Raw genomic sequence first — 15089 nt, 5'->3', positions numbered from 1 at the left:
CACAACAGACAGAAGGTCATTCCTCACCGAGGGAACCTTTCTCCAACTGTCCATCACAGATTGTTTCCAGGCAACAGGTCAAAAGCCTTTTTTTTGTGTTGTGTTTCCTCTTGCCATTTAGGAAGCAAAATAACAAATTAAATTCAAGAAAAAACAGACACATGGGAATATAACTAATAAGCAGGCGATGAAATTAAGTTTCAACATCACAGCAAAGATTAAATTAAAAACTTTGAAATAGTAGCTTATATAACTTCCTAGCACCCTGGTCTCACACCTTCCTGTAACATATTAGCACCTTTTTAAATTGACATGGGGCAAACATGTTAGCAATCTGTTTCCTTTTTCTCATCCAGTTAATACTGACCCAACATGAGCATTTAAGCTCTCCCTATTAGTCCTGAGTCTTCATGTAGTAACAGACTGACTCCACACCAAAAAGACCCATAAAGCCATGCTGGCCCAAATAAAAATAATTTAAAATGTTAAAAAAAAAGTAAATATTTTCTCAGTTTATTATAATCTGAAGTAAATTGTATGCTACTATTGTTACCTTGGGAATATGTGATTATATACTCAGTGCATTTAGGTATGCAGACATGGTCGAGATGACCTATTCAAGTTCAAACCCAGCATCAGAATGGGGAAGAAAGAATTTAAGTAAGAAACTCCTGATCTACTGAGATTTCTGAAAAACAAGCATCTGTTGGGTTTACAGAAAATGGTCTGAAAAAGAGAAGATATCCAGTGTGAGGCAGTTCTCCAGGTGAACATGTCGTGTTGATGCTAGGAGAGAAGCCAGACTGCTTCCAGCTGACAGGAAGGAAACAATAATTCAAATAGCCACTCGTTATAACCAAGGTATGCAGAACAAATCTGTAAACCAAACCTACAAGCAGTAGGGCTTCAGCAGCAGAATACCACACCAGGTGCCCCTCCTTGGTCATTGTTGCTGCAGCATTTCGATGGTAGGGTAAAAATCTAGGGTAAATAACATGAAAGCATGGATCCATCCTGCCTTGTATCAATGGCCCATCCCATTGTGACCACAGTATACCAATCTTGGCTACTACCAGTGGGATAACACACCATGTCACAAAGCTTACATTATCTCAAACTGGTTGGTTGAACATTACAGTCAGTTCACTGTAGTCAATGACCTCCAAAGTCTTTAGATCTCAGTACAATAGAGCACCTTTGGGATGTGTTGGAAGAGTAGATTCTTGCCATGAATGCACAGCTGAGAAATTTCCAGCAACTGTGCCAGACCTCAAAATCCAGGAAACAGTTCTGGTGCACTACCATATTTCTTCTCATCTTAAATCAAAGTGTATTTTATTGGAATTTGTTATTAGGCATCTTTTGACCATCACTCTCTACCTTTAGCCCAGTTGCAAAGTTATTAAGAGTGGCTCATAAAAAACATGAATAAATAAGATTGTTTTCAGCATTCTCAACAAGACAAGTGATGGAAGGGCTATCCAAAAATAGGTTCTTTTTGGTTTCTTTTAATGCCCCGACAAAGGCCACAGTGCATCTGCTTAAGGAAATGTGTAAGAATGAACCCTCTCTCATTACTGAGCTTCTCTTTGATCCATAGCTGAGTCTGTCTTTGCATGAATGACCATGGTGCAGTGCTGACTGTGTGAGTGAAGCTATCAGCAGCAACACCAAAAAGATTGTCAGGCACCCAGCTGGATTGCCTCCTAACAGTATCTCCCGTATTTAAAAATAGCACGCACACACAAAATTACACAACATTACTGCTTTATGTTGTGGTTACTTTGAATGTTAGGGAGGGGAAAAAAAATAAAAGACAAGTTTTGCTTTGACGGTTTTCTGTTTACATAGAGAGAGCAGTTTATCAGAAAGTTTTACACATAACGTTACTTCTCAGTGGAAGAAAGACTGATGGGAGACAGAAAGTTTGGTTAGTTTGTCATTTGTACAGTATCTAGCTTTAATAATTTGTGGCAAAAATAACAGCAGGTTGTGGCAAATTTTCAAATATGAAATTATGTAATTGATGTTATTATTTTAACTTGAAAAACACATTCAAATAAAACAAATTAAAAGGCTGCAAAGGAGGAACGGAGCTTGCAGATTTCACTCTCGAACTGATTTCAAACGATTGCCGCTCATAGCAGCAGCAGCAGCCACTACGCTCTGTCAGTTCCCCTCTGTCAGTGTGTCAGCGCTCCTGCTAATGGGCATGTTGCCAAGACAACGACTCAAACACCTTGCCATCTGGGACCACCTGGTGGAGGCCTCCAAAAGACAACTTCACTAACTTGACTTCACTACACAAATACATGCATGAAGGCAGAGTGCAAACTGGCACTCGCATCTACAACACACACCAAACCACCCGCCTATCTGTTTTGCACTGAATTATGCTAGCCTTTTAGTGCTCTTTTAGTAATATTTCATCTGGTATATCCAAGCCAAAAGAATATATATATCATTTGAAATATGACTGCGTTCGCTGTCAGAAGAGACAGACAAAAGTAGAAATTATGTGTCAAAAATTATGTCTGTGGAAAATGACATAACTGGGGTTCATAAGCAAGCATACCACTTTCTTATACTGCTGTTTCTCCTGGCGAAGTGTGGTTACTTCAAGCTTTAGAGCTCGGTTCCTCTCCTCCAGCAGTCGAAAGCGGCTTGCATGGTAGACAGTGGAGTGGCCTGTAGCTTGCTGAGATGAAACATCATATCTTGACTGCAAGACAAATAATAAAGACAAGAATAACCAGTGTTGAACATTCCTGTATTATTAAATACAATATCATTTTAGTAGTAGCTGTAATAGTGCTGGTAGAGCCAGGCTAACACTTCTGTGAAGCAGTCCTTCAACATCAACATTATCCTGCTGCTAAGATGTTACAAGTGATCATGTTCATATGATGCCATGCAGGTTTAGAGGTTTAAAGCCTCAGGCAGACTGGAACCAGTTGGTCAGCCCCAGGCACCACTGGTTGTTAGGATAAATGTGTATTCCATGACACCAACAACCTAGATGAACATCTGATGTGCTCATTTAAGTACAACTTAAAACTTTCGCATTTTGTAGTATTTTGTTTTACACTGGGCATATCAAACTCATTTTCCATGCAACGAAACTACATGAAAAATGTGTAAAATTACAGAAAAATTCTGGTAGTCCAGTGCCTAGATGGTCCTGTAAATTTTTGTTATTTCAAAGGAAATTACCTTTTTTTCTGTGAACTCCCAGATAAAAAAAACTATGTATATATATATATATATATATATATATATATATATATATATATATATATATATTAGATAGTGAAAAACAGGAACTTTCTGTCATTTAATTGTTTATCTATTACATAATTACTTTGCTGTAATATTTATCGATGGGAAAAGCTATAAAAAGTTTAGAAATCTATGCACTCCTTCACATTTCACATTTTCCAGAGCCATCCAGTGGTCCCGATTGGAGTCTTTGCCAGGCTAATTCTGGCCCCCTGGCTTTATGTTTGATACCTCTGTCCTAAACCAAAAAACTAAATCAAATGTGACCCTGTGCATATTAGCAAATATATTATCCATAGGGAAACATGAAAGTGTCTGTCTATTATCGTCTAATGGCAATTACCCAAAACCTTAAAAGCGAAACTCAGGTGGATCACATGGAAGATGTGCAGCAGACAAGTTGTGTCATAAAATCCTCCAGTGTCTATAAAACAATCTGTTGTCCACACAGGAGTCATCACCCTTGTAATAATATTTAAACACACAATCACATTATATTATTAATGTGGATATCAGTGCCACATTTACTAGAGATATTTCACTACAAAACCTGGCAACCTCATGGTGACCTAACAGGAAACGTAAGGCAACCATTATCTGCATAAAATCATCTGGCACTTTATTCAAGTTATTTAACCAACCAATTCACATGATTAATATACAGTAAAGAGAAGCCATATTGACAGTGTTTCTTACAACAGTCTACTGCTTCAGTCCCATATGGTCAGTGACAGGAAAGGGATTAGCGGGTCTGATAATGAAGCTGCTGCAGCTCAGTCTGCACATCAGTGTATTTTTTTTAACATTTTCTTGATGGCATAAAAAAGCCTTTAAAATCCAAAATTTCACTTGCTTAAATTCTCAGTGGAAATGTAGTGCATATCTGCAACAGGCAGGCTGGAAGCATCCCTTGTGCTGCTGAGTTAGTCTTCTTTCATGAAAGACATCCATCGGAGCAGTTTGGTGGCACTTTTCCATTCATAGCTGTCGTGTTTTGGAATAGAACTGCTATGCTGTCAGTCTTTTTTCCAAGTTTCCAATCACGCTGGAGCTACCAGAGGGACTGTAGATAGCAGAGGTATTAGGCAGCTTTTTTTGCTGAAGTGAGAGAAAATCTGATTTAAGATACAGTAAAAATGTATTTGTGCCTCCTGGAATTAAACACAACCCCGAAGATAGAAGGATGCATTTTGCTCTGATATATATATATATATATATATATATATATATATATATATATATATATATATATATATATATATATATATATATATATATATATATATATATATATATATATATCAGAACACAGAACATTCCCCTGTACGTAAGGCTAAAGAAAGATTTGGTGCTGTGCTACACTCTGCTTACTTTAAGTATTACAGGAAAATGTTAGAGAAGTATAATCTGAAATGCCTGAAAAAGCATTGGTCTTTCATATTTGTCTCCTGAAAAAGCACACTTAGCCTGCCCAGACACACAAGTATTACCACATTAGCACCTCAAACAAAGGAAAGCTTTTGCCTGCATTACTTTGAAGTCTGTTCTCTTTTGTCTTTTCCCTCCCTACACTAGCTTTTCATCTATTTTTTTTAAGTTACTAAACCCATCTCAAGGAACTTTAAGGCTGTGGTCAAATTGTCAGCCCACTGTTCTCATCAAGCATTATTTCTTTTTACCAATCCCTGACAGACCAACCAACAGATGGCTCTAACTTCAGTTTATATTATTCTAATATATCAATTTGCTTGTTACCAGAACAGTTGGTATTTTGGCACACAAAACAATTCACACACTCGCACACATACAAACAATAACCAGATCCCCTTGATGGAAAGCCAAACTATCACACTCCACAAAGCACATACGAAAAAACAAAGTTGCAGACAAGATGACAGTTTACCCACAGAGCGTAAGCTACTGAAGCCAGTACGATGGAAGTGCCAAGTAGACAGAAAGACAGCCAGATCCACCTGCTAATACACCAGACCCGCTAAGCAGTCGAGCCTACACATATATCCACCAGTGTAATATGGTGATCTTTCCAAGAACAGACAGAGAGATGGACCTGCCAACCAGTGCTGTTGGTTTTCCAAACAGACAGACAGACTAACACATTCTGTCAGACTGTTCAGAGCAAGATATTAGGCCATATTGACGTCCCTATGAGAGCTGATTTTGTGAGTCATTTACCACAGAACCACTGGTTTCCAGATTTAACATGCTAAAAAATATATATGGCTTATATATGGCTAAAGGCAGGTAACCTCTTTAGTGACTTGACAACAAAATGAAAATATTTTCTCAGCTTCATTTAAAATATTTTGGACATTTTAGCATCTGGGTGACTGGACTCTGGAGCAAACACATAAACTCTAATCACAGGCAGTTAAGACATCCAAGGGAGACATGATACCATACAATCAGACTCCTAATTTAGCAGAGTTTGATGCATGCAAGCACTGCAACCAGTCCCTTGTCTGGCAGGGCCCAATTGTGCCGTCCACACAGGAGTCGTCATTCTTGTATTGAGGAAGCTGGCAAAGCTGCTCTGACAGCAGTTACGTCAGAGTTTAGAATAATGGCACACTCATGCACACTGGGGTCACAGGAAATACCAACAGCATTTGCTTCTAAATGTGAGCCAAAAAAAGAGCAATTAAAGGAAGATTATAAAAAGTCCAGATGCTAAGCTGGTATTTTATCCATTCTCTGCCTTTAATTCAGAGAGAATGAGCAAAAGGCAAAATGTTTTTCCATAAAACACATCTGAGTCACTCCTGGGTGACTAGGAGTGACTCAGATGTGTGACTAGGTAAAAGGTATAGGCGTAGCTAACAAGTCACCTTGATCTCTTGATTTAGGCCACCAAATGTCCAAAGTAAAACTTTAACAGATCTTTAAAAAGCCTGGAGAACTGTTGGTCAGGAGCACAAATAAAAATTACAAGAAAATCCAGCTCCTGAGGGGTGGCTCAAGATTTTTGCACAGTGCTGTACATCCAATATTCTGCACAAGTTATGGATAACCATAAGACAACAGAAAATATTACCAATATTAATACCATATAAATCGGCAGACTGAGGGCAGAGGGATGAGATGAATTAATTAGTTGAGAAAATTCAGACACTATACAGAAACAGTCTCAGAAACAATCAGCGAGAAGACCTTGCAGCAGCAGTATACATAAGATTTTTACCATCTGAGAATTTTCTTTTGTATTTAATATCTCAATGATTTTACATAAATAGTAATAATAATTTACAAGTGTTTGTATAAATATGCCACAGCATCTCATAAGTTGCTCTGAAGTAGTAAAATCTGCCTGTTCCCCATAAAACCAGTCTGTTTTACTTCCACTCATGCAGTCTCCGCCTGCGTGACAACCTTTGGGAATACAGCAATACTCCACTCTCAGAGGAAGTGTATGCCTCCAGTCTGATTTAATGCACTGGCCAAGGTTCTTACCTGTGTGCAGTGTGGTTGGTTTATATTGCCGTTGTGTGTGTCTTTGTTGATTTCAGTGACCCACAATGTAAGATACTTTCACTTCAGATTTTATATGTTCCGTCGAGAGTCTTTTTAATTTTGTTTTGTTTGTTTTTTACTTCCATCTAAGGGATATATTCCTTTTTTGTGTTTACTTACTGCTATACTTAACTTCCATGACATATTTCACAGAGCCGTGTTCATAATTTGCTGATGAAGTGCCAAGGAGCAGCACACTAAAAAAGGTAGGCAGGTGAATGACGCAAATATTTATTGCATTGATACCAACACTGGTATTGGTATTGGGTCGATATTAGTGTGACAGGATAGATACTTTCTTTCTATCCTCCAAGTTTAGTATGATGGCCACTGATTTGTGTTAAATAATGAAAAGCTGAAAGGTGTGTATTGTGTTAACTAAGTATTTTGGAAACTAAAAATCTCACTGATTTACTGGTTATTAAAATGTGTTAAGAATTTCTCAATTGATGATTATTAATCTCATAAACACCGAGGCACTGCTCTCTACTCTACATAAGCTTCCTTTATCAGATAAAAGTATCGGTATCAACAATATTGGCCCAGCATTTACTTGGTATCTAATCTATGCCAAAATGTTCAATATGGTACAGCACAAGAAAACATTTCTGGGAAATAAAAATAGCAAAATAACATTCATTAAAGGCTATGAAGGCAAGCAGCAGAAACCTAAAAATACAGGGAGCTTAATTTATGCACAATACCGGTGACAACAGCGGTGATGGACGCACAGTGAGTGCATTATCCATTTAAAACTAATGAACAACTGGAGGCTGGGGGAACTGTTTATTAACCAAAGCAGATAATGTGGGTAGCTATTAAGATGTTACAGCATATGATTATGTAATAGGGGCTTTTTACTTCTTTATATCCCTCACAGTTAAGCTTCACTCCCATTTTCCAGCAATTAATAGCTACCAACTTTATCAGCACGCAGACAAATGCTGTGTGCATTCAAGAGTCTGCTTAATAAGAATCACATTTTCTGGGACGTCTGTGGATTGCTGCTTTGTTTGATGACTCCCGCTAAAGGGACACAGTAGAATAGATTAGGGAGGCAGCATGTGGTGGCTGGACTTGAACCAAGGGCACTGTGGTTAAATGGCGTGTGCTTAGCCAACCGAGCTGCCAGGATACCCCGAAGGTAATCTTTTTTTGACTAGGGGGAATTTAAATTTATTGTCATGTCGCCATCTGGCGAGGAAGTGAAACACTTGCATCCGTGCTGCCTGATGCTTGAGGTGGATGCATATGATCAAAAACAAAGAAAGAAAGGACGAAGCATAGGAAGAAATCCAGCCAAGATTTTCAGAGAAACAATTCGCCCACTGCTCCTTTGAGGAAGAACCGTTTATATTTTTAATACAGTTATTTATTTATTTATTTATTTTAAAGAGGTTTGCACAGTAATGTTAGCGTGCAGTGTTTTTGCAAAGAGACCCACGGTAATAACACTGTCCCTACCGCAAACGCAGTATCCTTTTTGTCCCGAATTGTCTCTCTTTTCTTCCCGTCACATCACGGACCGGCAGCGGAGGCGCAGGCGACACGTCACTGTGCGTAACCCACACTTGTGTGTGTGTGTGTGTGTGTGTGTGTGTGTGTGTCGGGGTCTTAGAGCTTCAACAGCTTGCCTAGTCCACACACACCAGTGGCTGGCCTGGATTATCACCTTAACAGCGAGACCAAAAACAGTGCCACCTTCCTGGCACCCAAACAGTTCCTGTGTTGTGCCAAAAAGTGATTGTCTGCCAAAAAGTGATTTCCAGTGTTTCTGTGTATTTTTTATGTGTAATATCTTTACGTATTTAATGAGATTTTTTTTACTGCATAAATAAAGGTTATATAAAAGTCACTGCCAAAAACTGATTGCGTCTTCTATCTTGTTACAAGAATGTTGTTTGTGGCTCAAGATGACTTTATGTCATCCATAAGGGATGCATTTTACATATGTTTAACATATTATAGCCCAACAAGTTACTTATAGCGCTTTAAATATGAGAAATCGCTTTTTGGCAAATACCGGAAATCACTTTTTGGCAGACAATCACTTTTTGGCACAACACCTGCATCCTCTCACCATCGCTGCCACACACCCTCCCCCCACCTCCACCTTTCTACTGGTGTCAGTACCTTTCTCTCTTGCTACGTCTGTCATCCAAATGATGTGTTCAATTGACCAAACATCAACGTCACGCACGCGAAAAAAGGAGGGATGTGTTGGAGGGGCAAGCACAGCATTAAATCATACATCGTCCTCTTCACCTGACCTCCTCGCAGGTGAAGTGAGGCTCATATTTTGAGTTCAGAAGTTGTCTAATTTGCTAAATAATCTTAGATAATCTTGATGTTAGATAATGATGTCTGCCTTTCTCACTTGATACGTACATGTTTCCAGAAATGAAGAGCTTTTGCTGAAACATACAATACTGTGTAAAAGTACTGAGCCACCCCACATTTCTTTATAATGTTGTAGGAAAATGGGAAATATGTGCTGGAAATTAATTGAAAGGTGTGTGAAAACTCACATGGAAATACATTATATAAGGCAAAAACAGAGTTTGTACCATTCTAATGAGCTTGAAAGTCAATATTCAGTATTTGGGTTCCTTTGTAAGTGCGCATGTGCCATTAGCGTGCTGCATGCTGTAACCTATAATTTCCTTCGGGATTAATAAAGTATTCTGATTCTGATTCTGATTATTCTTCAAGACAGTCTGAACTGTCTTAGGAGAGCTTTCCTGTGATATCTTCAAGCAGTCATAAGATTATATAGTTCCTCCTGCTTCTTGAGCTTCATTTAAAGTTGTTCTTTGGGTGGTTTTTGTTTGTTTTTGTGTTAAGTTGGTTGTTTTAGTTTGTTTTTGCTCCTTTATCTGTCGAGATGCTTGAATAATGCTGAGGTCTGAGCTCTCATCCATCACTCATAGTGTTCCATTGTATGTTTTTATATCCAGGTGTGCTTTTACTGCATTAGGTATGTGTTCGGGATTACTGTAACGCTGAAAAATGAAGCCATTAACAATGAGATGCTTTCAAGACAGGTATTACATGATGGATCAAAATTTGATGGTACTTTCCTATATCAATAATTCCATCAATTTTAACAAGATCTCCAAGCTGATAAGCAGTCCCAAACCATGGCAGAGCATCCGCCATATGTTACAGATAGACACTCACTGTTGTAGTTCTCTCCTGACATCCTCTGCACATATCAATGATGATTCAAACCTTAGATTTAAAATCTGGATTCATGACTCTGTGTGTTCTTATGTAATTTTGCATGCCTCAGCCTTTTCTCCCTGCTTCCCTTTGTTCAGAAAGGCTTCTTTACAGCCAAACTGTTATCTTTGGCATTTCTCACAGATTTAGATAAAGAAATGGGAAGAAACAAGGGGGGCTTGTAACAAGAGAAATCTTTTTTTTTTTGCTAAAATGTTTGTTATCTGTAGCCATATCACTGGTTCAGCCCTTGAGATAGGTCCCTTTTTATGCTCGAATGATTCATAAGTCAGTGTTAAGTGGCTTAACAAACAAAGACAAAACCCCTAACGCTGGTCAAGTACAAGGAGTGGGCTGTAAATGAGAGAAAAAGCCTCCTATGTCCAAAGAGAAACTTTGAAAGACCTTCATAAAACCTCGAGAACTATTGCTCAAGACAACTTAAAAAATTACAAGAAAGTCTGACTTCCAAGTAGTCAGACTTTATTTGGAAGTAGCCACTTCTTCAAACAAACAATACAGAAGTAGACCTTTATGCCTCAGAATCAACACCTTGTTAAAAACTCAGACTATACCCTCGACTCCACTCTGTTTCATCCATGTCTACCTACAGCATTTTAAGGTTTGGAACTTTTCTCTAGGATTAAAACACTGTCATGTTCCTGGTCCCAGTCCTACCTTGCATCCTATTTGCTCTTTTCACCTCCTCTAAATCCCTGAGAGAGGGCTCAAATTAAATTAGGTTTTAGTGAGGTTACATCAGCGCCAGGCACTCAATGTATTATGTAGTACTAGTTCTCGGTTTAGCTGGGACAGAGCAAAGAGTACGGAGTGGAGGACAGAATGAAAGAGACACATGGGACAGAGGACAGGATAGAAAGACAGGAAGGAGAGGTGAAAGCGGGATGTACCACTGTTCCACTCTGTTGCCTAGCAACACGTGCTTGCTGTCTGTTCTCATCTTTACTGTAGGCACATTTACTCTTGCAGTGAACTGGTTTCCAGCCATGACATGACGCCCTGTGAGGTTGGGAATGAGGATGGAAACTGGATTGGACAGAATGGCTCCTTTAAATATGCAAATAACTGAAGGCAAATTGTAATTTAAGTACTTCAAAACAGGGTGATTATGCTTTTCATTATCATTATCTTCTGTTATATATATATATATATATATATATATATATATATATATATATATATATATATATATATTGATATATATATATATATATATATATATATTGATATTGATATTGATATTGATATATATTGATATATATCAAATCAAATCAAATTCAAATTTTATTTGTCACACACACAACCATATATATATATATGGGTTTCCAAATATATATGGAAACACACACACACATCACACGTGTGTGTGTGTGTGTGTGTGTGTGTGCGTGTGCGTGTGTGCGTGTAGACATATAAAAATATGGAGCTGGAAATGAGGATGGCAGGTTTATTCTAAACCCCTTTGGACACCTTTAAAAACCTTAAGCATCTATAGTGGCCTATCGCTCCACTGGATAAATTTTGAAAACCCTGAAAATGTGTTTTCAGAAGCATGCTGTCTTCTCTGAGACATAATTGTCAGTGACTTAGAATCGCCCGTGATCCTCTAGAGGACAAGTGGTTTAGCTGATAGATCAATAATTTTTCTTTTGGACAAGGGGATTCAATTCAAAGTGCCCGAATCACACAGTAGTATGTCTGCTGCTGTTAAAACCTTTAAAATTGTTTTAATGTTGCTGACAGGTGTACATTTGTTGGGATCAAATAAGGCACAAAAAGAAAGAGACGTAAGCAGTGACAAGATAATCAAGAGCTGTAACTCTTTGCACTCAAATCTCAGTGCTGGCAATAAATGAAGACTCCCATGTTGGCATTTAACATTTTAACATTGAATGCATGGCTTACTGTCTGAATAAAGTCTGCACAGTTAAAAGTTTGCACTGCAACATGGCAGTAAGTTCACTGTAACTACAGGCACCAGATCTCAGTCCAGGGGAGCACCTTTAGGATGTGGTGGAGATTTAAGCCAGCAAAAGAGGATCTGACCAAATACTGGCAAGATGTACCTGATGAAATGCCCAGTGAGAGTATATTAATTTATACAGTTTAATGCTATCTTATAAGATCACTACCAAATATTACTTAAAACTGACTTCAAATCACAAGTTAAAATTTTATCAGCTACTTGTAAATGCCATTTATCCTACACCAAGGTCAACACTAATGTTTCCACACTAAAGTTCATCCTAGCTATAAAAGCAGTAGTGTGTCTAAGGCCTACAGTATGATGTTACCTTGCCCTTGCTGTGCAGGTGGTGATGGTGCAAGTTTCTGGCAGCAATCATGGCGAGCTGTCTCTGGATCCACTGTAACTCCATCTGAGACTCCCTCAGCAGGTTCTCCACATTAGCACTGGACTTGTGATCCCGCATTATCACCTGCAACACCAGTCCGCAGGTTACATAGTGAATCTATGATGCAAACCTCATATTCTGCACACACACACACTGACGGTGCAATGCTGGAACAGTGCCATCAGCATATATACAAAGAGAAGCATGTACGCATCATTGAATAATCGAGAACTATTGCTTTTTGACCAGCATCAATAGGTGTCATTTATTAAAGTTGAATACTTAAGGGTTTTGAGCTACCTTTGTAGTTTGTGTCTGGTTCAGATTTATATTTTAGTTTCACTAAACTTCACCTGAAAATAGAGCATATTTATGTGCATTCTTTGGTAGTTCAAAAACCTATCCATCTAATCACCATGTTTCCAAACAAGCAATAACATAGAGTGTGTTTGATCGATATTAAAATGACAAATAACTGTACATCATGAACAAAAAGCATCTCAAATATTTCATTATAATTCATAATTATTGTTTTCTCAATGCTTAGCTGACTTGAAACAAACAAATAATCTGGCAGACAAAACCCTTTGACTGAATTGACAGAAAATATGCAAATTCAAATTCAAATTGTTGCAGTGCATAAGCTAAAAATGAAAAGTCTGCTGCTGAGAAAAAGCACTAATGCACTAATAAAGAGCTTTTGACACTTACTGTACAAATCCTTCATCTTCTTTCATTAAAAAATCAACACGCAACTTGTTTGTTCATTTTGAGGAACACAGTCAGTCCTTGAGAGTAAAAGTCACATTTTTAAAAGATGAATCATTATTCCAATTGAACTCCGTTGCCACCCGCACAAGTTCGTCCACATATACATGTAGGCACTGACTAGTATGTTCATGTGTGTGTCCATGTGCGTGTGCGTGTGTGTTATCACTGAGAGAGAGCTTCATTCGGTTACATAAGAGAGGATTAGTGCACAGACACACAGTGAAGGGGTGTGTGAGTGTGTGGAGGGTATGGTGGAGGGGGGCATGGAAAATATAACAGCTCATATTAATTGATACTAAATCTCCATCTATGTTGACATGCTTTGTGCGTTTGGTCAAACAGACGCTGACTTCCACACAGGAGTGTTGCATTCACACTAACTATACAGAGCACAGATACATGCAGGGTAGAGACGGTTAATGATGCTTGCACCTCAGGGGATTTGACTTATTGGACTCTACCTAATCTACACTAACAAATGCTCCAATGTCTGACTGTCTGTTTTTTAATTTGTGTTTTTTTTTAATACTAACAAGATCAGATTCCTTTTTTTTTCCTTTTTGCTTTTCATTTTTGATTCATTCATTCAAAAAGTGGCTTTTTTTAAATAAATGAATGCCATTGTGTTAAAAACTAATGACCAAAGACAAAAAAGAATAATAACTGGCCTCTTCTTCTTCTTCTTTTTCCATTGTTTCTCTTAAAACCTCGGTCAAATGCTTGAACAGATTCTCTGTGCTGACTCACCTTGGACAGCTTCTACTTCCTTGCAGGGGGTTGTGGAGGAGGAGAAGGAGGAGGAGGACAGACAACAACAACAACAGCAGCACACAGAGCTCAGGAGTCTTACAGATTTATGCAGAAGTATCCCACCCTTCAAAGACCTCTATGAACCACCTCTGAGAGCCAAAGCATCTCTGTCGCAGATTTATCAAAGGCAGAGAGAGTGACATTATCCAGGCCTGATTGGGATTTCACATTTTTTATTTATATATTAAATAATCTATAGATCCATTATTTTAATGAATTCCATTACAGTATTTTTTTTTAAATTCAAAACCATCCCCTTTCTCTAAAGATTTAAGTTTATTACTGTGGTGAGGCAATGTACTTAGCTCATATTGATTCTGAGCAAATAGCTCTTCACTGTTTACACACAAGTAATAAGAGCTCATTTAAAGAAGACAAATGAACTAGAAACTGAATTTAGAAGTGGATTCATTGCATTGTTTGAAATTATATTTCATTAAGTTAGCTGTGAATGGCTGTTAAGTGTTAGTGCTGTACACAACTGTTCAGGAGCTGAAAAAATGTGTTTGCAAATCCGAAAAAGTACAAATATTATGGACTAATAGATATAATGCTGCATCATAAAAACTGCAAACGCCCTCATCTATGATGCTTTAAAACTTCTGCAAGGACTGTATTTCATAGTTCTTACCCACTTAACAAATGGTCTTCAGCTTCTCTCATCCTCTTCACAAAGAGGGTAGTATCATGCCCATCTTGTAGTCCACCATAAGCGAAGCCTACGAAAATTATAAATAGAATTCTAATTCTAATCTTCAAAACTGTAGGGATTTCCTGCAGACTCCGTAGCCTCCATGGTTTGGTGCTTGTGGCGTGTGTCTCAGTACATTTTTGGAGCGCTTCTCCCTCATATGACGTGTTCTTTTGAAGCAGAAGTCAGTTATGATTCAGAATCTTTCTCTCACAGCGCTCTTGTACCCAAGGCGGCCTGCTGTGTGCCCATATGGCAAACTTAACAAGAGCATGAAATATGAACAGCAGACGGAAAAAGATCATCTAAGGCAAACCTTAACCTCACCTGTACGAGGGGAGAACACCCTCGATAATGCCTGGCTGTATCCTTGCAGTGTAGTTAACTGTGATGTTTTAATGTAGGTTTAAGAC

General features: G+C 38.3%; 1 protein-coding gene across 4 annotated transcripts in view; it reads right to left on the bottom strand.

Annotated features, from left to right (window-relative positions):
* rimbp2a (RIMS binding protein 2a) overlaps positions 1 to 14848 on the bottom strand; it is a 75733-nt gene extending 60885 nt beyond the window's left edge. For all 4 annotated transcript variants that reach the window (XM_087843627.1, XM_006788749.2, XM_006788751.2 and 1 more), the window contains exons 1-3: positions 14617 to 14848; positions 12345 to 12488; positions 2576 to 2722 (exon numbers count right to left, since the gene is read on the bottom strand). In XM_087843627.1, coding sequence (XP_087699753.1) covers positions 2576 to 2722; positions 12345 to 12482 — 285 coding nt within the window. In that variant the 5' untranslated portion in view covers positions 12483 to 12488; positions 14617 to 14848. The remainder of the gene's footprint in view (positions 1 to 2575; positions 2723 to 12344; positions 12489 to 14616) is intronic.
* Positions 14849 to 15089: the final 241 nt, after the last annotated feature.

The sequence above is a fragment of the Neolamprologus brichardi genome, chromosome 7 (genome assembly GCF_056152115.1).
Source record: "Neolamprologus brichardi isolate AB-2024 chromosome 7, ASM5615211v1, whole genome shotgun sequence".
Taxonomy (NCBI): domain Eukaryota; kingdom Metazoa; phylum Chordata; class Actinopteri; order Cichliformes; family Cichlidae; genus Neolamprologus; species Neolamprologus brichardi.
Note: the sequence above shows the minus strand (reverse complement) of the source record. Positions and strands in the feature narration are given on the sequence as shown.